This window comes from Pseudonaja textilis, chromosome 2, assembly GCF_049901715.1.
Source record: "Pseudonaja textilis isolate UNSWEBS1 chromosome 2, rPseTex1.2, whole genome shotgun sequence".
In the NCBI taxonomy this organism is placed as follows: domain Eukaryota; kingdom Metazoa; phylum Chordata; class Lepidosauria; order Squamata; family Elapidae; genus Pseudonaja; species Pseudonaja textilis.
In genome coordinates, this window is record NC_141991.1 from 14,809,322 (window position 1) to 14,832,468 (window position 23,147).

Genomic DNA, 23,147 nt, shown 5'->3' on the forward strand with positions numbered 1-23,147 from the left:
CACAAAAATTATCAATGGAAATCAAATTTAGCAACCCATGGAGATCTGGATTTGGAGTTACACTCAAAAAACATTACAGGAAAAAAACACTACAGGCTGATCCAGCTTTGATGTAATGTTCTTCAAGCAAGTCTAAATGAGGCTCAGTAGTGTGCGTGGCCTCCGTGTGCCTATATGACCTCCCTAAAATGCCTGGGTATGCTCCTGATGAGGTGGCAGATGGTCTCCTGAGGGATCTCCTCCCACACCTGGACTAAAGCATCCCCCAACTCCTGGACAGTCTGTGGTGCAATGTGTCATGGGTGGATGGAGCGAGACATGATGTCCCAGATGTGCTCAATTGGATTCAGGTCTGGGGAAGGGGCGGGCCAGTCCATAGCACCAATGTCTTCATCTTGCAGGAACTGCTGACACACTCCAGCCACATGAGGTCTAGCATTTTCTTGCATTAGGAGGAACCCAGGGCCAACCGCACCAGCACACGGTCTCACAAGGGGTCTGAGGATCTCATCTCGGTACCTAATGGCACTCAGGCTACCTCTGGTGAGCACATGGAGGGCTATGCGGCCCCCTAAAGAAATGCCACCCCACACCATTACTGACCCACTGCCAAACCGGTCATGCTGGAGGATGTTGCAGGCAGCAGAATGTTCTCCATGGTGTTTCCAGACCCTGTCACATCTGTCACATGTGCTCAGTGTGAACCTGCTTTCAACTGTAAAGAGCACAGGGCACCAGTGGCGAATGTGCCAATCTTGGTGTTCTCTGGCAAATGCCAAATGTTCTGCACAGTGTTGGACTATAAGTACAACCCCCAACTGTGGACATAGGGCCCTCATACCACCCTCATGGAGTCTGTTTCTGACCATTTGAGCAGCCACATGCACATTTGTGGCCCGCTGGAGGTCATTTTGCAGGGCTCTGGCAGTGCTCCTTCTGTCCCTCCTTGCACAAAGGTGGAGGTAGCGGTCCTGATGCTGGGTTGTTGCCCACCTACGGCCTCCTCCATATCTCCTGATGTACTGGCCTGTCTCCTGATGTTCTGGACACTACGCTGACAGACACAGCAAACCTTCTTGCCACAGCTCGCATTGATGTGCCATCCTGGTGAGCTGCACTATCTGAGCCACTTGTGTGGGTTGTGGACTCCATCTCATGCTACCACTAGAGTGAAAGCACCGCCAGCATCCAAAAGTGATCAAACCATCAGCCAGAAAGCATAGGAACTGAGAAGTGGTCTGTGGTCACCACCTGCAGAACCCCTCCTTTATTGGGGATGTCTTGCTAAGTGCCTATGCTTTCCACCTGTTGTCTATTCCATTTGCACAACAGCATGTGAAATTGATTGTCAATCAGTGTTGCTACCTAAGTGGACAGTTTGATTTTGCAGAAGTATGATTGACTTGAAGTTACATTGTGTTGTTTAAGTGTTCTCTTTATTTTTTTGAGCAGTATATTAATCATCTATCTCTATATCTATTATCTATAGCTATTAATTATCTATATCTATCATCAATCTAGCTATCTATTAATCATCTATATCTATATCTATTAATCATCTATCTATTAATCATCTATCTATTAATCATCTCTATCTGTTAATCATCTATCCCTATATCTATCATCTATCTATTAATCATCTATCTCTATAAATCTATTGATCTATTAAATCTATCTATCTATCTATCTATCTATCTATCTATCTATCTATCTATCTATCTATCTATCTTATACTAACTTAGCAGCTATAGTGATCCATTTAACAAGAAAGAAATGGGACAAAACTCACCTATAAAACTTACTTAACTACTGTCTCGTTTAGCAACAAAAATTTTGGGCTCAATTGTGGTCAAAAGTGAAGGATTACCTATAGAGGCTCTAGTCCTGCCTTAGGCCTGAGACCAGAATGAGAAACTTCGGGGCCAGTTCCTTCTCCCAGTGCTCAGGCAAATCACTTCTGAAAAACATTGCCAAGAAAAACTGCATGGACCTTTTCATGTAGTTACTGGAAGTTAAGACTGACTTGCAGTCAGCAAAACCAAAATTAAAAATCATATAGCCTATAGGCTGGCTATTAAGGATTTAGAATAGTGTTTGTTGACCCAGTCAACTTTAACTTCACTTGACACATCTTAAGTTAAATACTGCATCCAGCTTTGATCACCACATCACAAAAAAGATGTTGAGACTTTGGAAAAAAACACAAAGAAGAGCAACTAAGATAATTGGAGACAAAAAATGTGAAAAACAATTGTAAGAACTGGGCGTGGCCAGTCTAGAGAAAAGAAGGACTAATGGGGATTATCTTATAATTGCTTGACAAATAGATAGATAGATAGATAGATAGATAGATAGATAGATAGATAGATAGATAGATAGATAGATAGACGTTTCTCCTTAATTCCAGGTTGCTTCTCTCTTTGATTAGTTTCCAACCATTGTTTCTTGTCCTGCTCTCTGGTGCTTCGGAGAATAATTTGACCCCCTGTTCTTTGTGGAAGACCCTCAAATACTGCTATCATGTCACCCCAATTTCTTCTTTTCTTTAGACTAGCCAAACCCAAATCCTGCAATGGTTCTTCATGAGTTTTAGTCTCCAGGCCTTTGATCATCTTTGTTGCTCTTCTCTGAACCTTTTCCAAAGTCTTAACATTTTTTTTTTTTTTAGTTTGGTGACCATTTGTGGATGCTCCAACACTGGAAATTTTAAAGCAGAGATTAGACAACCATTTGTCTAATATGGGAGAGGGTCTTCTGCTTGAGCAGGGGGTTGGACTAGAAGACCTCTAAGGTCCCTTCCAGCTCGATTCTGATTGATTGAAAGTTGGCAAGGTTGAGAAACTCTGACTTAGGAAACAGGTTATCACTGGAATCCTTTTAATGTTCTGTTGTGTTTCTTCCCTTCAGATGACGTGGATGGTAGCTGTGATGTGCTGAAGTCACACGAAATTGCAGGAGGCCAAACAGTAGTGCTGCTGAACAACACAGTACTTCAGTATATATGCCCAGAGGGCCAATACCCATACCCTACCGAGTACCGGACATGCGAACCGGGAGGATACTGGAGCACTATGAAAAATATAAATAATATAAACGTCTCCCGGGCCAGGTGCAAAGGTATAATTTAATTTCTAAATTTAGAAAAGACAGTCTGCCTTTCAGCTGGCCATGAAAGCAATGACACACTGAGGGGATGTCCTGTTTTGGAGCGCATAAGTTTTAGGGCTCCTTTTGATTTCATGGGGAGACCCATGGCTTTGTTGCAGAGGTGGTATTCAGCAGGTTCTGACCAGTTCTGGGGAACCGGTAGCGGAAATTTCGAGTAGTTCAGAGAACTGGCAAATCCCACCTCTGACTGGCCCCACCCCCATCTATTCTCCGCTTCCCGAGTCCCAGCTGATCGGCTGGATCATCTTTGGTTGCCCTGCACAAGAGAGCGGAGCTGGAAAGCAGGTTAGTGGGATGAGGAGGGAATGGAGGTTTTGTAATAACCTTCCCCCAGGAGTGGGGTGGGAACGGAGATTTTACAGTATCCTTCCCCTGCCACACCCACCAAGCCACACCCACAGAACCAGTAGTAAAAAAATTTGAATCCCACCAATGCTTTGTTGGCATCCAAATGTGCAATGTTGGACCTGAAACCTTCCTGCATATCTTCAGCTACTAGACATGTTGAGCATTTACTCCAAAGATCAGACCTAATGATTTTACTATCAAAAAATGGAAACTTCTTTGTTTAGAAGTCATTCTTCCTCATTGACCTGTGTTCGGTATCAAGGAAAATACTAGGCATATAAATGGGACGGTCCTGATTGCCAACCCTATTCTACCTCCACAATGAAGTCGGAACATGTGTGGTCCTTTGAAAAATATCATCAGTGACTCTCTTTAACCATGGGATTGGGATAATATAAGTGGCTGCTTGGTGGTGCATCAAGATGCCTCTGGTGACATTTACAGCCAGAGAGATGCTCTTCATTTGTTATCCGTCAGGCTATTTCTGAACACAGCTTAGAGCGGACATCACTTTGAGGAAAGGGTCGGTGCCCCAGCATTGAAATAAGTATTGGTATGTGTCTGTGGAGATTCTCAGTCATCCAGGCAGTGGTGGGATTCTATTTTTATACTACTGATTCTGTGGGCATGGCTTGGTGGGCGTGACAGAGGAAGGATGCTGTAAAATCTGCAGTCAGAGGTGATATTTGCCGCTTCTCCAAACTACTCAAAATTTCTGCTACCTCTGCATCCAGGTTATGGTTGTCCCAAAGTTGCTTTTTTTCAAGAGGCAACTGGACTTTCTGGTTTTTCTTTGAAGACGTTTTGCTTCTTGTCTGAGAAGCTTCTTCAGTTCTGACTGTATGGCAGGGAAGGAGTATAAATCCTTCCCTTCCCACCATTCGGTCAGAGCTGAAGAAGCTTCTCTTGGGTGAGAAGCGAAATGTCTTCAAAGAAAAAACAGAAAGTTCAGTTGCCTCTTGAAAAAGGCAACCTTTGTAGTAGCATGTTTTTCCCAAAGTTGCTATTCCAAAAGGCCACTAGACTTTCTTGGTTTTTTTTTTCCTTGAAAATGTTTCGCTTCTCATCCAAGAAGCTTCTTCAGTTCTTGGATGAGAAGTGAAACATTTTCAAGGAAAAAAAATAAAAAAACAAAATCAGAAAAAAGCACATTTGGGACAGCCATGTCCTGGATGATTGAGAATCTCCATAGACATTTAGTAGTATGTTTATTTCTCAAGAGGTAATCCTTTGGTCCAGCCATTCTGGGCAACTTCTGACCTACAGAAGATCTTGACTGAAGCAAGTTATCTGCATTCTTCTCAGTCTGGGTTCAGGCAACTACATCGGTTGTTCTTATGGATGACCAGCAACATGGATGGAGGAAGTACAGTCTCTCAGCAACACAGAAAGTTTGAAATTCCGTTACAAGGTCTTGAGTCCCAGGTCAGACAACCCCTCTGCACAATTTCATACGCTGAATACTAAAATAGCTCAAGAAGGAGAGGAAACGATTAATTTATTGAGGTAGAGAATATAACCACGAAGTACTCAATCTCGCTTACTGATGACTTATTCTTTTCAGTTATTAATTGCCCCAGAGTTGCAGAATTCGAAAATGGTTACTTTGAGCCCCCACAGCAACATTACAATATAAACGACAGCATCACGTTTTCTTGCTATGGAGGATACAATATGAAGGGCTCTAAAGTCCGCACCTGCCTTCCCAATGGGAAATGGAGTGGAGAAACAACCATTTGTGATGATGGAAGTGAGTATGAAAATTAATTAATTTAATTAATTGCATGCAAGTCCTATCAGTTGTTCTCACTTCAGACTTCCTTTTCTTTTCTGTCTTCGAAAACACAACATCAGTTTTTAATCTTCTGTCATCAATATTCAGCTATCAACAGGCACAGCTGCCATTAGCCAATACAGACTATCAGCCACCAATGCTGATGCCTCCTTTCCACACACTGGCACACCCAGGGTTGGGCTTGAAAAATTTTAGCAACCGGTTTTCTGCCCCGTTGCTGGATGGGTGTGGTCATGGTGGGCGTGGCCTAGTCAGCCTCCTGCACCACAGCGGTGGTGTTGGTGTTTGCCCTTCCCGGGCTCCGGAGACATTCCCTGAGCCTCTGGGAGGGCGAAAGTGGCCTCCACAAGCTCCAGAGGCCCTCTGAAGGCCGGAAGTGGGCCCGTTTCCAGCCTTCCCGAACTTCTGGGAGGCCCATTTTTTTTGCTCTCCCTGGGCTCTGGAGGCTTTCCTCAAGCCTCCAGGAGGGTGAAAACGGCTTCCCCAGGTCGCGGGAGGCCCATTTTTCACCTTCTCTAAGTCTCTAGGCGGGTCCTGCACTTACCTGGGATCCAAAATAGGCTCCGTGGAGACTCCTGGGAGGGCCAAGGCTGGGTGGGCTGGGCCAGCCAGTCATTGTAACTACTGGTTTGGTGAACCAGATGTTAAATTAGCACCCGGTTCACCTGAACCAGTACGAACCGGTATGAACCCACCCCTGGGCACACCCAGACATCACGCAGGGTCAATTCCCTCAAAAATTGCAAGCTCTTGTTAAGGACTCCTATGTGATGCTCCTATGGAAAAACCTGGTTGTATTCAGTGTGGAAATGAGGCACCAACCTTTCATTTACATGCCCCAAAGGACATGCCTTTACATAATTATTATGAAATTACATACTGTTCCTATTGTCAGCATAATGCCCAAATATTTTACTTTTTCCTCAAACTTAAAGCCAGTGTTCTGCGTTAGTACTATTTGCTCTTCTAAATTCATATTTTTGTTGACATTTTTGTCTTTGGGTTATTAATCGTATAACCTGCTAACATACCAAATCCTTTCATTTTCCATTAATGTTTCTATTCCCTTGAATGGATCTTACAAAATTAAGACCAAATTATTGCAAATGCCTCAATTTATATGTTTCTTTTTTAAACTTAATCTCCCTAATTTTCTCACCTTGTCTTCTGTCTCTATTCATTTCCTCAAGAGCTAACATGAGCAAGAGTAGAGGCAGCCGTCATCCTTGTTTTCTCTCTTTTTGAATCCCACCTTTTGTTGCTTTAATTCTTAGCTTTTTGAGAACTGAAAGATATTTCATGTATGCATAATATATTTGTTGCTAAATGCATATACTTCAAGATGACTGTTTAATTCATGGGGTCCTCTCTTCTCCTCTCTAGCTGGCCATTGTACTAACCCAGGGATTCCAATTGGTAGTCGAAAAGAAGGAAAACAATATCGAACAGAATATCGGGTCCAGTATAGTTGTGAGAATGGTCTTGTCCTTTTTGGATCCAAGGAACGGGTTTGCCAAGAATTTGGAGGCTGGAGCGGATCAGAACCAGAGTGTCGACGTGAGCAGAGGGGAAAGAATGCCTGGTGGGATGAATATGGGGGGTTAAATACTGAAAATATGAATCCTGGGGCCATGAGAGGAATTCTTGATTATAAAAATTATTGCATAGGAATACCCAGAGGTGGGCTGCTGCTGATTCTCACTGGTTCGAGTGAACCAGCAGTTAAGATTAGGTGGAGTTTGATGAACCAACAAATCCCTCCACTGGCTGGCTCCACCCCTGCCTGTTCTTGGCCTGTTTTTTGGCCATTTTTCAGGATGCTTTTGATCTGAAAAATGGCCCAAAACAGACTTAAAATGGCCCCAAAACAGACTGAAAAATGGCCTGAAAATAGTCCAAAAAACAGCAAAAAAAACAGGCTGAAAAACAGGCAGGGCTCGGGCCAGCCAATGGTGAATACTACCTCTGCCTTTGAGGCGAGTGGCTGGGTGGCGGGACTGGGTGTGATGAGTGACATGTCCACCCAGTCACACGTCCACCCAGCCAGTCATTAGGGCAGAGAACCGGTTGTTTAAAAATTTGAAGCCCACCACTGGGAATGCCACACTTTCATTGTGGTTTGGTTTGGTTGTTGCATTCAGGGGTTATGTCAGAGGCAAGCTTCAGATATAAGGACCAAATCGTGGTCAGGTGAAATGATATTTCGAGGGATGATAAGAAAAAAAGAAAAAAGAAACATTGACTTCCGATTCTCTCTGTTCCTGTAAAATAAGGCATTAACATCAAATCACAACTTTTGGGTTTTTTTGTACTGATATGAACAAATGCCTTATTTTTACTGTAACAGAGAATTGGAAGTCAATTTTTCTTTTTCTTTTTTCTTATCCTCCCTCACTTCTCTTCCCCCTCTTCCTCCTCACCATTTTCCTATTTATTTTCCTATTTTGTATCCTATTTTTATTTTATAACCCAATAAAAATGATAAACCAAAGGAATGATATTCCATGGAAAACGTCAGATAAGTAAATATCAAACCAATAAAGCCAGCTTTGTGTAAAAAACAACATTATCAACAAAATCAGAGTAAAGTATCTGAAAGAATAATAATAATGTATTTTTACTCAAAGCGTATAAATGTTGTATATACTAGAACAGAAATATTAATGACATATGTAATGACATAGAGTGCCCCTAAAATGGACTAAACAGATAGCATTAGAGCAGAGGTGTCAAACTCGTGTCGTCATGTCGTCGTCACATGATGTATCATGACATTTTCCCCCTTCGCTAAACTGGGGATAGCCATGGCTGTGGCATGACGCATCCAGCCCGCAGGCGGCGAGTTTGACACCCTTGCACTAGAGAGTCTTCTATGTTTATCCCAAAGAGTCTCAGAGCGGCAAAATGTGCAACTCCCCTTCTTAATACTTCAATCCTGGTTTGCATAAAAATGAGTTCTATTTATTTTGGGGCATTCTCTTTTATGGTCTGTTACTAACTGAGCCTCCTCTTGTTCCTTCCCAGAGCCATATACTTTTGACACCCCAGAAGAAGTTGCCAACAATTTCATTTCATCTTTGACTGAAACTGCTGAAGCCGCAGAATCCAATAGAAATACCTGTAAGTCTTTGTAAATGGAACTGGCTTGGATAATTATAATTCCCTTCCTAGCATAACAAGAGAGACCACAATTAATATCGTTAGATGCTCTCCATTTCTCTGAGTAGTACAGATTCTAGGGCAATTTAATGGAATGTCATTTCATTATTGGAAAAAAGAACACTGAGAGGTTTTTTTAAACAATAACAACAACAATTCAAGAACATTAATTAGCAACTGATCGACACTGATGATGTTACTTAGTTGGGTAATGAAAAGTCTGCAAGCTAACAGTTAAGCTTAGAAAGCACCAAGGACTTTGTAGCTCAACCCTGAGTTACAAAGATTCTCTTCCATGAGAGAATTGTTAAAAGCATCACAGACATTGCATAATATTTTTCTAAATATTCAAGCAGATCATTAGTTGAGGAAAAATGGAAGCATATCTCAGGGATACTTCCAAGGCAGAAGATTCTACCCATAGTAGAATCTTGGGCATAAGTCTACCACTGTGAAAGCACTGTTCTCTCTCTGTGGATGTCTGTTAGATCAGGGGTCCCCAACCACCGGTCCGCGGACCGGTCCCGGTCCGTGGAACATTTCCTACCGGGCCGCTGGTTTGCTGGGTGCCGCCATCTTGTTTGACAAGAAAGTGCTTCCGGGTGAGCTTTTCCGGTTGGAAAGCGGCGTTTGGGTCCTGAAGGAATCCTCGCGCCTTAGTTTCATTGAATGTGGGGGCTTCAAATGAAACTAAGGCGCGAGGATTCTTTCAGCACCCAAGGCAAGGCGAGCCGAGCGACCGTCCCGAAGCCGTCCCGAAGCGAAGCCCATCGACAAAGGTACCAAGGAGGAGTTGAAGGTGGCGGGGAGAAGCGGGGGACGGCTGGCTGGCCGGTCGCTCGGCTCACCTTGCCTTGTCATGCGTGCTGATGCTGGAACCGGGCCGCAGATCATTTTGTGATGCCGGTACCGGGCCGTGGCGCAAAAAAGGTTGGGGACCACTGTGTTAGATTGACAGCTGCTGTTACTCTTCTTCTGAACCATCTTGCAGCTCTGGACTGAATCTCACCTCAAAACACAGACATATTCCTAATTATCAAGCTCCTGATCGTAATTTCCATTAATGAAATTTGCAGCAGTATGTTGTGGTAGCTGTGCCTTATTCTAAGTTATTTCATTTCAGTACTGCCTCTACCACCTTGGGTGTAGTTTTCCCCTTCAGTGTTAAGCCAGTATTTTCTGTGCATTAAGCATACCTGGTCATTGGGGTGCCTTTGTATATGGAAAGATATGGCCCTCGCTGTATTTTGTAAAGAGTGTTGCATTTTTATATATCTTGGCATCATCACAGACCAATGATTTGGCTCTTCAGGTGGACCTTGCCATTTTGGCTGTAGAATCAATAATACAGATTAACAGATTAACAGAGTTGGAAGGGACCTTGCAGGTCATCTAGTCCAACTCCGTCCCCCACCCAAGCAGGAGACCCTACACAATTTCTGACAGATGGAAATCCAGTCTCTTCTTGAAAGCTTCCAGTGATGAAGCTCCCACAACTTCTGAAGGCAACTCACTGTCTCTCTGTCAGAAAGTTTCTCCTTATTTCCAGGTTAAATCTCTCCTTGTTCAGTTTCCATCCATTATTCCTTGTCTGGCCTTCAGGTGCTTTAGAAAATAGCTTGACGCCCTCCTTTCTGTGGCAGCCCCTCAAATATTGGAACACCGCTGAACTTCATTCATTAAAAATAAAACAAAAATATGGGCTTTGTATCAAATACTGCAGTTGACTGATTGATTGAATGAGTGAGTGAATGAATGAGTGACTATGTGCTATCAGTTTGCAATTCTTTCATTCCCTAGAAAGAATGTCCAATATGTCAAAACTACACATACTGTACTTGGGAAAACAAGATATGAATACTAGTTCTTTTTCACTCCAGCCGCTACACAGAAGCGAAAGATTGTCATTAAGAAAGGAGGCACAATGAACATCTACTTCCTCCTCGATGCCTCAAAAAGTATTAAAGCAGTGGATTTCAATAGTACACAGAATGTTACAATCAAGCTGATTGAGAAGGTATGGAAGAATCAGATAATTTCTTTATTTCTTTACTTATTTTATTTTTATTTTTGTCAATTATAAGATAACAGATATAAGTATAAACATAGTTATGAATACATGAAATGGATACATATAAGAAAAATGAAATAAGAAACAATAGGATAGGGAAGGTAGGCACGTTGGTGCGCTTATGCACGCCCCCTACAGACCTCTTAGGAAAGGGGTGAGGTCAATAGTACACAGTCTAAGGTTAAAGTTTTTGGGGTTTGGGGAAGAAACCTTAGAGCCAGGTAGAGTATTCCAGACATTGACCACTCTGTTGCTAAAGACGTATTTCCTGCAATCAAGTTTGGTGCCGTTTACCTTGAGTTTGCATCTATTGTGTGCTCTTGTATTGTTATGGTTGAAGCTGAAGTATTCATTGACAGGTAGGACATTTGCAATGTATAATTTTATATACTATGCTTAGATTGGACCGAGGGTGGTGTAGTTCAAGGTTTTCTAGGTCTAGAATTTCAAGCCTGGTGGCATAAGGTGTTCTGCAATGAGTAGAAGAGTGGAGAACTCCTTTGCTCAGTCCTGTACCAAGAAGGTACCGGTATTAGTTATTAACCAGGGTTTATCAAACTTCGCCTTTTTAAAACATGTGGACTTTAAGATGCAGATTTCCACAGCATGATGAAATCATAAGGCAAACCACTTTTATGATCAAGGGAACACTGGAAATGTGGAGAGTCTAAAGGAGTTAGAACTTGAGTAAGTAAGACCTTGAGTAAGACCTAATCTCTTGAACAAGATGACCAATATACAGTGTAGCCTTGGGTCGTGACTGCAATCTGTTCCTGGACTCCGGTTGTGACTCGATTTGGTTATATTCAGCAGCACGACCGATTGCTAATGCGTGCAATTTAAAAAAAAAGGCACGTGACCCGATTCAAAAATTGGTTGGGGTTTTTTTTTTGCCACCTGATTTGGTCACGAACAGGAATGTTCACGACCTTAGGTTCCACTGTACTGTAAGACCATACTTAAAATATTACACCCAGTTTTGGCCGCCACACTATAGAAAAGATGTTGAGACTCTAGAAAAAGTGCAAAGAAGAGCAACTGAGATGATTAAGGGACTGGAGGCTAAAACATAAGAAGAACATGAAGAAAGGGAAATATTCGTGTCCCAGGATAATGTTGCAGGATCCAATCGGGGTCGGTCACCAGGATCAGAGGTTTTGTCTTCCAAGCTTTCGCACTTGATCTTAGCCAAAAAGCCGAGAAGCTCTTCCAAGCTTTCGGACTCATGCTGGAGTCCATCTTCAGGGAACTTCTTTCTTAGCAGAGTGTATGTGTGTTGTGTGCGGGGGATTTATATAGTGCTTGTTGAAGTTGTATGTGCTGGAGCACAGGTGTCAAACTCACAGCATCATATGATGTTTCACGACGTGTTTCCTATTTGTGGAGCTGGAGTGGGCATGGCCTGTGCATGATGCATCCAGCCTGTGGGCCACCAGTTTGACAACCCTGTGCTAGAGAGAGAACTCTAGCTGAGTTGGAACCCCAAATTACTCTTCTGACACCAGAGACCTTTGATCCTCCTTGTGCGGATGCTTAGTACTCTTTTCGATGAAAACTGCCCAAAATTATAGTAAGGTTCACTATTTGTTTGAGCAGTGGTGGGTTCCAAAAAAATTTTCTACCGGTTTGGTGTGAGCGTGCACCTTGCTTATGCACAGCATTTCCAACTCACCTGCTGCTGCAAGCCCTGTGTGTAAAACAGCTGACACGCAGCAATCTGCTGTGCCACATGAAACAGCTGAGGTTGAAAAGCCGGAAATGAAGATCAGTATAGAGCCGGGCATGTGGGAGAGCCCAGCAGCTGATCGTCGGAGTGAACCAGTTCCCTCACAGATGATCCTCGGAGCTACCGGTTCTGGCAAACCGGGCCAAACCGGTAGAATACCACCACTGTGTTTGAGGTTCCCTTAGTCCTTCCACCTATGTTTCAAATCCCTGGTAATGCATAGTTGATCTTTTTTTTAAAAAAAACAGTAAAATGAAAGAGATTGATCATTACCCCCCTCACGCCCCCATCTTTAAGAGGTCCTCAGCAGATTGAGGGACTGGACAGAAGAAAAACATTATTTATTGTTAACTTCTGGGTCAAAATGGCTGGTCTGCTGTGCCCTATTCAATGTGTCAACTTCTGCAAAGCTCTGGAATGGGGCATGTGCAGAAGTTCTAGCATAGGGAATCCCCAAACTTTTGTGGAAGTCCAAGAATATTTTAGTCTAGGACTTTGCAAAGGTTGCCATATTGGTAAGTCTATGTCAGCAAGAATAGGCCAGCGTGAGAGGCCAGGGATGTAAAACCTTCCCTCACCAGCAAATGTTTGGTGGCGGGAGATTTTGTGCACTGAAGCCATTCCCCAAACTGCCCTTGGGACTGAATGTTAATGAATGTAGTTGAGAAATGCCATACATATCATGCTTCTTTTTGTCTCCTGGCTTCCCTTTGCAGATCTCCAGCTATGATGTCTCCCCCAATTATGCCGTCATCACTTTTGCCACAAACAGCAAAGAGGTTTTCAACACATTTCATGCACAGAGCACTGATGCAGCCTGGGTGATTGAGCAATTAAAAAATATCAAAATTTCTGGTGAGGATTATTCCTGATCTTTGCCAGGGAGATAGGTCTTTGCTCACCCACAACCGGTTTCATTTTATAATCCGAACAAGAAGTCTTTTTCATACTTGGAATAAATAAATTTACATACTTACGTGGCACTCGGTAACATTTTCCATTCTCTTCCAAGCAACGTCTACATCCTTAAGTCTTTTACTATATTCCTTGTATAGTAGCCAAAATATTGTTGCCTGTATTCTATCAACTAGGAAGTATTAATATACATTCAAAGTGCTTAAGGAATTCTTGATACTGAGAAACATTCAATACTGAAGAAAGACAGCTGTTGATGTTTTTCTGAAGGGAGAATCTGAAGATCAGTTAGGTTATATTGTGGCTGCAGGTGTAGCCTGAATAGCAAATGAGATTTGCTAAGGCCAGCCAACTGCAAATAATGGTGTTCATTTTTCTCCTTTTATCTTTTTTTTTTCCCCCAGAGCATAAGATAAAGCCAGGAACCAACATAAAGAAAGCCTTCACAACTGTCTATGAAATGATGATTTCCCAGGAAGCTGATGAGAGGAGACGTGGATTAAATCCTCCTCCTGTTTCCAATTCCACACGCCATGTGATCATCCTCCTGAGTGATGGTGAGGAAAAAGAACACATACAAAAAACTTTTTCTTCTAGCTACTTTTTAATATTTAATAGGGTAGCTACTTCAATATTTGTTGGAAAGAACTTTTATGCTATTTATTTAATCAATATATTCCCTTAAATGTAATTTAGACAGGGCTCAATTTTGTTTTTTCTTAATGTGTATATTCAGGAAAAGTTTGCTTTATATTTTTATCCTTTTTATGCATCATCTTCCAGAATCCAGAATCCACAGGTTCAAACCTTTCGTTATGAGGGTAACCCTTCACTTTCTAAATAATATTTTTTATTCAAAAAAATTACAGAGTTTTGAAAAATTGTATAAAAACAAAACAAAAAATAGAGAATTTAAAAATCTGCATTAAAAAGAACAAAAAACACAAAACCACCAGTAGTGAGATCCTACCTTAGTTGCTACTGGTTCGGTGGGTGATCGTGTGTGTGTGCGGGCGCCCCTAATGCACAGACCCCTAACAAGCCAATCAGCTGAGAGGATGAAGAAACGAAAAGCTAGGAGCAAGCCTCCCACCCTCCCATGCTTTTATCCTCTCAGCTGATCAGGGTTTTTTTTTTTTACTACCGGTTCGGCCAAACCAGTCCAAACCAGTAGCATACTACCACTGAAGCACCCACATATATATCATCCAACTTCGTTGAATATTGACAAATATATTGTAACAATATTAGTTTCCCCCTCTCTTGCAAACCGAGCCACAATTTTTTAAACTTCTATTTTCAACTTATTTGACCTGTCAGCTATCTACTATATTAAGAACAGTTAACAGGCAAAGCAACAGAAAAATTAAACTTTCAAAATCTGCTAACAAGCTGTTATTGTATTTAACTTGCAGAAAGTCTACCATGACTTCTTTCATCTATTCCAAATCACAACAGCTATCTCTGATCCCTCCTGGATCAATATCAAATATCCTGATTTGCTCCCTAATAACATCTCTTTACAATTGTTGTCTGATTAAATATAGTAAGCCTATTCTCCAAAATCGATCTATCTTCCCCAAAAAGCCCAGTCGATTGGATATAATAAGCCCATTCCCCAATTTCCATCCATCTTCTTAAAAAGAAATCCAATTTATTACTCATCAAATCTGTCAGTTTGTAAGTCTGTAAAGTCCATATTTCTTTTAGCCTTCTCCATTTGAACTTGTAGGTAAAAGCATTCGTTAGAACAAAGAAAATACATACACACACAAATTAATGTTAAAATCCATCCAGGGGTTAGAATAAATTAGCCTTTGACCAGTCACTTAACTTTTGAAAATAAAAAGCACATTAAAAGAGAAACTTCAAAGAGTGTAGTTAAAATCCAGGCATGCTTAAAAAAGCCAATCAGCTGAGAGGAAAAGATGGAGACCTGTCTCTCCAGCTGCTTCTACCAGGAATTGCAATCCTTAAGATTCCTCTTTCCATGTTTTCCAAGGATTGTCTTGGATCATTTATTGTGTCAACTCATAAAACATTTCTATGCCTGTTTTAGAGTTGCCACGAAGGGAGTGGCGGGATTTGAAGGAGCAGTGTGACAGTTTAAAACCAAAAGTGCATTCCGTGCTTATCTTGCAAAGATTGTAACTAAGCTCCTGGAATCCACAAAAATCCCTAATTGGAGAATCTCAGCTATGAATGTGTTTCGTTGGAGAATACAAATTATGTTACGCCCAGGGGGGTGGGGGGAAAATAGGGTCATAGGTGATAGTGAATTACATGTCTCAGAATCGGCTTCATACAGGTAATGCTTACATGTTTGCTGCTAATAAATCCTTTGAAGTTTTTGAAGCTTGGCTCGAGGCTCATGATTTAATTAGGGCAACTGCCGGAATCCTGACACCTAGATGTTCCGATTCAACTCTAGGAGTTGCACCATCAAAAAGCCAGCTTTGGCAGAAAAATCAGCTGATTGTCAGTAGGAGAAAAAGATTGCCCTGGTGTTCAGCACACAGTCTTGGGGGAAATCAACCCCTTTTGGGATCAAGATCACTTCTTAATCTTTAAATGGCGTATTAAACAACTAATGGGGCTGAGAGAAATCTACTTTTATTTCAGTGATTCAATTTCATTTGAGTTGAATGAAGTGAATGATTTCTATAATTCCACAGAAACTTTGGAAGAGCTGTAGGAGCACGGTCAATTTTGAGAGGCAACTTGATCACTTCTACCATATAGTAACTGCTACTCTCAACCTTTAGGTCGTTACAACATGGGCGGGGAACCAGGTCCTGTCATAAACAATATTAAGGAATTCCTTAGGATTAAGAAATCTGGCACCAATTCTCGCAACGAATTCTTAGGTAAGTTCTGATGATCTACATGTCAGGAAAGAAATGGGGAGAAAAGTACTTTCAAAGCAGAATTTCACAATGTTTGGCCTCACTTGCCTGTGATAAGACTTTTTGCCAATATTATAGGCCAATGTCAGAAATTACAGATCCAGTGTGTCAGGTGGTGCTCCATTCAAAATTCAAGAAAGCAAACTTAGACTCTTTAGATTAGAGCAAAGATAACTTTTACTGAATTTGAAGTGGTAACATCAGTAGAATTCTGAATCTGAGAAATTAGGCGCACAAATCACACATACAAAGTGGTGGAAACGTTCCCACCCCTCATAGTTCAAATGATTCTTCCAATTAAAAGTTGTGAATATGATCGTGTGGGCATCTTCGGGTGGTGATGAGGCCTCTGTCCGTTGACCTTGACATTTTGATAAAGACTTACAGTTGCGCAGAGAAAAGAAAGCTAAGCGAAGAAACTTAAGAGCAGGAATTTATACTCCCCCCATTCCTCATTTACACAAGACAAGAATGTAACACCTCCAGCTCTCTTCCCAGACAATATCCCCCCTCCTCCCCCGTTACTTATGGTGCAAAGCAGTAGAAAAACAGTAGTAAAAGACCTTGAAGGCTGACACAGTGTTTTAAATTCTATGCGTGTCTGATTGACTTCTTGGCATCTTAACCCAAGGGACAATAGAGAGTAAGTGACATCACAAAAGCATTTTTTGCATTCCTGGTTGAATATAACACCAAGTGAGATTAGCAAACATGCTGAAGAGAGTCCATTTGCCCCGAGGAAGTCAATTTATGTACTGTATCTCCCAGGGGAATGGGATTATTGAAAGAAGAAGGGACAAATAATTGGGTTACGGTCCTAGAAACTTGCAGGCATCATGCAAGTGAGCCACATTTGACTTGATCTATCAAATATATGTGCTTATTTATTTTTTGGTCATGTCATATACCACTATACCACTGTCTTCAACTCCTAGAAGCTTATCAGAATTAAAACTTGAGATGCCACACTCAGTAGAACTGTTTTAAAATAGTAAAGTCTGAAATTATTGCGTAAACATCAAATTGCTGCCAATTTTTGCAATCACCATGGCATTGGTCTTCTTCAAACATGCACGCACGCACGCACATGCACACACAGAGCACAGTAGTGGTTAGGAGTAGACATAAAAGCATTCTCAGCTAGAATAAGCACACAGTATGGACTAATTCTATATGGAGGTTGCCAACCTGAAGGTACTTAACAGCTGAGCCATGTAAGAGATGTCAATATCATATATGAAATCAAAGACTCAATCATCCAGACCAAAGATATCTGAAATAATGGTATAATAATGGTATCAGTCAATTCAACAGTTTAGAAAGAAGAAACTATAGGTTTAAACCAGTGGTGGGATTCAGCCGGTTCTCCCCGGTTCGTAGTTAACTTTTTCTGCAGTTTGGCAAACTGGCTAACCCCGCCATTGGCTCGCCCCCGTCCCACCCCGCCCTTGGCTCCTCCCCTCCCCTCCTCCCCTCAGCGATTCATCTCCTGGCTGGCTTTTTGCTTATGTTTGTCTGGCTGTGGGGAGGGGGGCGGAATGGACAGGGGCCTGTAAAGGAGGCGTCTTGCTTGCCGCAAGGCTGCACCGCCCACATCACGGCCCTCCATCAGCCTGCGCCTTCAGCTGAGCACACAGCGGGCCTGGAGCAGGTCTCCCTCGCCCACCATCGGCCTTACCTTTCTGGGCAGCTGCGGTGAGCAGAGCGGTGCGAGCCTGGAAGATGGCCAGGGACCTCACTCCTCTGCCAGCCAGCTTGCCCACCCACTGGCCTGCACCCATCGGCTGAGCGCAACGGGCCAGGAGTAGATCTTCCTCCCCCAATGTTGGCCTTACCTTCCAGCGGTGCAAGGCTAGCGCTGCTCTGCTCACTGCAGCTGCCTACGAAGATAAGACTGACGCTAAGGGAGGGAGGCCCACTCGGCCCCAGGGACAGAGGGACAGAGAGAGACCTGCAGTGCTGCAGGTCCCAATGTCTCTTCTCCGTCACTGGCAAGAGACCTTCTGCTGCCTCTCACCACTTTCCACATTTCACTTTGGGCGGGGGCAGCTCACCGCACCCAGGCCCCGCTGCATCCCCCGAACGGCGATCCCAGCCCACCTCTGCCAGCGGCTTTGGGCAGCGGTTTGGCTTTCCTGGCTGATCTCCGCCCGCCTTTCCCTTCCTCCCATGGCTGGTTAGCAGAGAGGAAGGCAAGCCGGAGCTGAGCCACTGCCTCTTGGCCCCCTCCCGCAACCTGCATCTCTCTCTCTCCCGCTGCCCGGATTCTCTGCAACTGCTGGGCCTCACCTGCCATGGCTTCCCGCAGGCAGGGGGCAGCAAAGGACCATGAGGCTGCGCCTCCCGCATCGTCCTCTCTGCCAGCTAGCCCTTGTCTGCCCACCAGCCCAGTCAGGGTGGAGTGTGAGACTGCCTGGCCTCCCGGCCACCAGCTCACCTGGGGAGGAGGCTCCGGCTTCCGGATTCATAATAAAGAACCACAAAGGGGTTGGATGTAAACACTGGACCATGGAGCAAGCAGGGGGAGCATTGGCACTGGGCTGCTCAGAGCCATCTTTCACGCACAGTGGCGAGCGGGGCAGCAAAGCACCTCCTAGGTTTTCTAGGTTTCGGCCCTGGCTTCCTCTTACCACCAGAGGCTGCTGGTGGAAGCACGGAGCAAGATGCTCGGGCTCTGTTCGCCCGAGCGAAGGGGGCTTTGCTGCTAAGAGTCCAGTTTGACTCTCGCTCTCCTCAGCCCGAATTAAGGCTGAGGGGGAGGAGCCCGAATGGGGGCGAAGTGCCTTTTGTGCTTATTTCGAAGGCCAGGCGAGACGCCCTGCAAGGAGAGGCCAGGCGAAGACTGGCTGGGGGAAGGGGAGGCACCCTTTGATGTGAATGACATCGAGTTGCCCACGCCCACCCAGTCACATGACCATCCAGCCACGCCTACCCATCTGTTCATTAGGGCAGAGCACCGATGGTTAAATTATTTGAATCCCACCGCTGGTTTAAACCCATACGAAGATAAAGGTAATTTACATCTTTGAAAATGACAGTGGGCAAACGGTTGCGCGTGGCTTTATTTTTGCCTGCAGTAAAACAAATCCTAATCCAATCCAGCTAGTTTGGGAGTCATCTGGCAAAACTAGTAGCTGAAGTATCACAATGAAATGTCTGGAGACTTCTGATAGATAGCCTGGTCTTACAGGTTGTCTATCAACAATTGCAATGCTGTACTTTATTAAGGACTCACCATTACAAACTACTGTTGTCTTTTTTTGGTCAGGAACGTTAGTACTTCCCTCCCAACCTATGTCTTTTTTCATGCTTGCTTGCAGATATCTATGTCTTTGCTGTTGGAGAAGTCAACGAAAAAACCATGAATGATTTGGCATCAAAGAAACCCGGTGAGAAGCACTTCTTCAAAATAAAGGACATCCAAGACCTGCAAAAAACCTTTGACCAAATGATTGGTAATTTCAACCTACCTTTTGTGGATTTGTTTGCATGCTTCTGTCGGGCTTGTAATCCTTTTCAGAAAACGATTGAGTTTCGGGACCCTGTGGATTTTACTCCGCTAGTCATTGCCGACTGTAAGGGGCAGTACTCCTCTCCATTTCAAGGCCCTTGAGCCAGCGCTGTCCGAAGACTTTTCTGTGGTCATGTGGTTGGCATGACATCATGGAACGCTGTTGCCTTCCCACCAAAGTGGTACCTATTTATCTACTCGCATTTACAGGCTTTTGGACTGCTAGGTTGCAGGAGCTGAGGTGAGGACGGGAACTCACCTGATTGCATGGAGCTTGAGTCTTGAACCTGAGTTGTCAGCTCTCCAGCCGACTGTGCTGCCCCACTCATTCACATACACACATGTTTTTTAGAGAGTTTATTAAAGTTCCCCAGCAGTTCCCTTCGCCCAGCCTCAGAACTCTCCCAAATAAATCCAGCCATGAGCAGGCCAAGATTAGTCCACAAGGCAATGGCTAATAGTCCATAAAACAATAGAAAGTTGCTCCAACAAGTAAGGCCACCAAACAAACTTAAAGCCACCAGGCGAAAACTAAAAGTACACTCAGCAAGAGAAGTTCAGAGTTTCCAAGGAAGCACAAACAAACACACAGTCATAAACCAAATACGTTGTTCCCAGTAACACCTCCCTCCGCCTGCCGTGATAAATAGCCCATCAAGATGGGCAGGGCCTTCTCCCGAGTAATCTGGCAATTCTCCTTTGCTCTGGTCTTTTCTCTGTCCTGCGTGCTTTTGGATCCACCACAGAAGTCAGCTCCTCCTCCTCACCTTCACTGATCTGAAAACTGTCCCCAGTCGAAGGCCCTCATAAATCTCTTTCAGAGTCATTAATTAACCCAGTTTCTGACCTGCCATCAATGAGGTCATCCTTCCCACCTCCAAGGAAGAGTCAGAGTGGTTGTCCAAGGAAGACATCACACTGACAAGCCCAGCACCTGAGCCACCATGCTACCCTGTTTAAGGACCCACCTCTTCAGAATTTACCCCACTTCCATTTTTCCCTAGATTGTGACTTTCCATTGCTACCGATTCTTCCTATTATGCCTTCTTGTCCTTTTCAAGAGATCCTTGAGTCATAGTTTATGCGCCTAGGCCCCAGGTCATGGGGCCTTCAGCTGTTGTAGAAAACTCAAAGGTCTGAAAAAGTGTCTCTCTTTTTCCAGATGAGAGTGAAGTTTTGTCTATGTGTGGCTTGGCCAAAGAACACAAGGCAGATGATCAAAAGAGGAATCCCTGGAACACCAAGATCACCATCAGGGTAAGGGAGATCTCTGGAACAGAACTGAGCTCAGAGAAGAACACTTCCTTTAGTAATACAGGTAGTCCCTGACTTACACCAGTTCATTTAGTGAATTGTTCAAAGTTACAACGGCACTGGAAAAAAGTGACGTGACCATTTTTCATACTTACGACTGTTGCAGCATCCCTATGGCCACAGGATCTAAATCTGGACACTTGGCAACTGATTCCTATTTATGACGGTTGCAGTATCCCAGGGTCCTGCCATCACCTTTTGTGACCTTATGACAGGCCAACTCAGTGGGGAAGCCAGATTCACTTCATAAATAGGGGTCAGTTGCCAAGTGTCAAAATTTTGCTCATGTGACCATGGGGATGCTGCAACGGTCATAAGTATGAAAAATGGTTCATAAATCACCTTTTTCAGTGCCTTTGTAAATTTGAACAGTCACAAAATGAACTGTTGTAAGTCAAGGACTACTCGTTTTTTTTCCTCCAAGATGTTATGCCCATCCCTCATCTGGTTTTCCTCCTTATTACCGTGATTGCTATCCTCTGGACATGCTGCATTTTTCAAAGTCCTTCCTAAAATGTAGTTGTCAGGCGACAGAACTTTTCCCATTCACTCAACTAGAATGAACTTCTGAAAACGTATCCAAACGTATCACAAAGGAATTCTTTATTGAGATGAGGCAATTCCTGTAGGAGTTCAAAGCAGCGTCTGAGGTCTCTCAGGGATACAGGGATACATAAGGGAGTTTAGACCCCCTCCCCTTATCTCGATGTGTATTTAGTGAAACAAAAGCCAGTATGTTAATTCCTCCCCACCCCTCTTGTTAGAAGGAACTATTCAAGAGATTCCCAAAGTACAATCTCACTGTGGAATTTTTATGACCTTCTCATCTCCTGGTTGTGCCTCTCAGAGGTGATAGTTCTGGCCATCTGGCTTTTCTCCCTCCATCGTATCATGTGTGGGTTATACAAATTCGATATCAGATTAAATATATTCAGGTTACATCAAGAAAGGATTTCTTTATCAGCCTCCCGCCCGCCCCCTTTTCCTTCTTCCACTGAAGAAATGACAGATCCACGGATCTGACAGTAGTGCTCAGACTTGGAGACTATAGAATCCATGTGCAATTAGGCATGGAGATTTTTTCTTCATCTTGACATTATTTTTATTGGAGATGCAAATTCAGTGGAATTAACTCACTAGCTGAGCACTTACCAATCACCAGGGATCATTGCAGGACACAGAGAGAAAGAGAGAGTTAAGGATTTATTTGATCTTCTCTCTTTGTCTGTAATTGTGCTTGCTTTTGGTCTAAGACAGGGGTGTCAAACTCAATTTCACCGAGGGCTGTGCTTGATCTCGTGCGGGCAGGAGTGACTGAGTGGGTGTGGCCAGCTTAATGTCACTCCCCAAAATGTTGGCACATTTTCTCCTCTTTGCATTGGGTATAACATACTGAAGCCATGCTGGCCCAATGTTTCCTATTTACATGGGGTAGACAGGGCTGAAGCGACATGGGTAGACAGGGCTGAACTGACACAGGCCGGCCCCTTACATTTTCCAGGATGATCCCCTGGGCCAGATCCGACCACATCGCAGGCCGGATTCAGCCCACGGGCCTTGACTTTCACACCCTGGTCTAAGAGATTGTTACTTCCTGTCACTTTGTTCAGCATCTGCTTCCACACACTCATAGAACACAAGCGCCTGCCGGTAGGACATAGTTAGCTGGGTCCAAGGAACCATCTAAGTGCTAAGTGCTAGAAAACAAACCAGCTCAGACAGCACCAAGGACCCCTCATTTCAACTCTGAGCTACAAATATTATCCTTTATTATTTATTATCCAAGGACCTGGAAAAAGTGAGGAAAAGGCAGAACTGTTGTAGTTGATTGCAACTCTTAGAGAGCAATCATTGCACAGTACAGAGTACAGTACGGGTGGACCTAAGGCTAAGAACTACACTGTTTCTCCAACAATATGGCCTCCCCCAATAGGAAGTCCCATCATGTTTTATAGGCATGAAATGAGATTAAGCCCCTCCCCCCAAAATTAAGGCCTATATTAAAACATGCGAAATGGGGGGAATGGTGGGGGGGGCCTTGCTGTTAGGAAGTACTTTTGTTGCACACCCGGATATGGTGCTGCCTGCGTTGACCCCGATATGAAGTGCCCCACCAATGCCGAGGTCAACATCCAAGCCGTCACCACCCGCCCAAAGATGCAAGGGGGGGGAATTAAGTCACCCCCCGAAAAGACAGCCTAGCCATTTTTGGGGTGCTCAAAAAAAAAAAAAAA

General features: G+C 43.7%; 1 protein-coding gene across 1 annotated transcript in view; it reads left to right on the forward strand.

Annotated features, from left to right (window-relative positions):
- The window catches only part of LOC148126753 (complement factor B-like), a 44,269-nt gene that overhangs the window by 7,342 nt on the left and 13,780 nt on the right, over positions 1–23,147 (forward strand). Inside the window, exons 2-11 of the mRNA XM_087923292.1 lie at positions 2,908–3,117; positions 5,081–5,266; positions 6,695–6,868; positions 8,336–8,431; positions 10,351–10,487; positions 12,984–13,122; positions 13,587–13,739; positions 15,948–16,049; positions 19,409–19,543; positions 20,762–20,856. Of these exons, the coding sequence (XP_087779418.1) occupies positions 2,908–3,117; positions 5,081–5,266; positions 6,695–6,868; positions 8,336–8,431; positions 10,351–10,487; positions 12,984–13,122; positions 13,587–13,739; positions 15,948–16,049; positions 19,409–19,543; positions 20,762–20,856 (1,427 nt within the window). The remainder of the gene's footprint in view (positions 1–2,907; positions 3,118–5,080; positions 5,267–6,694; positions 6,869–8,335; positions 8,432–10,350; positions 10,488–12,983; positions 13,123–13,586; positions 13,740–15,947; positions 16,050–19,408; positions 19,544–20,761; positions 20,857–23,147) is intronic.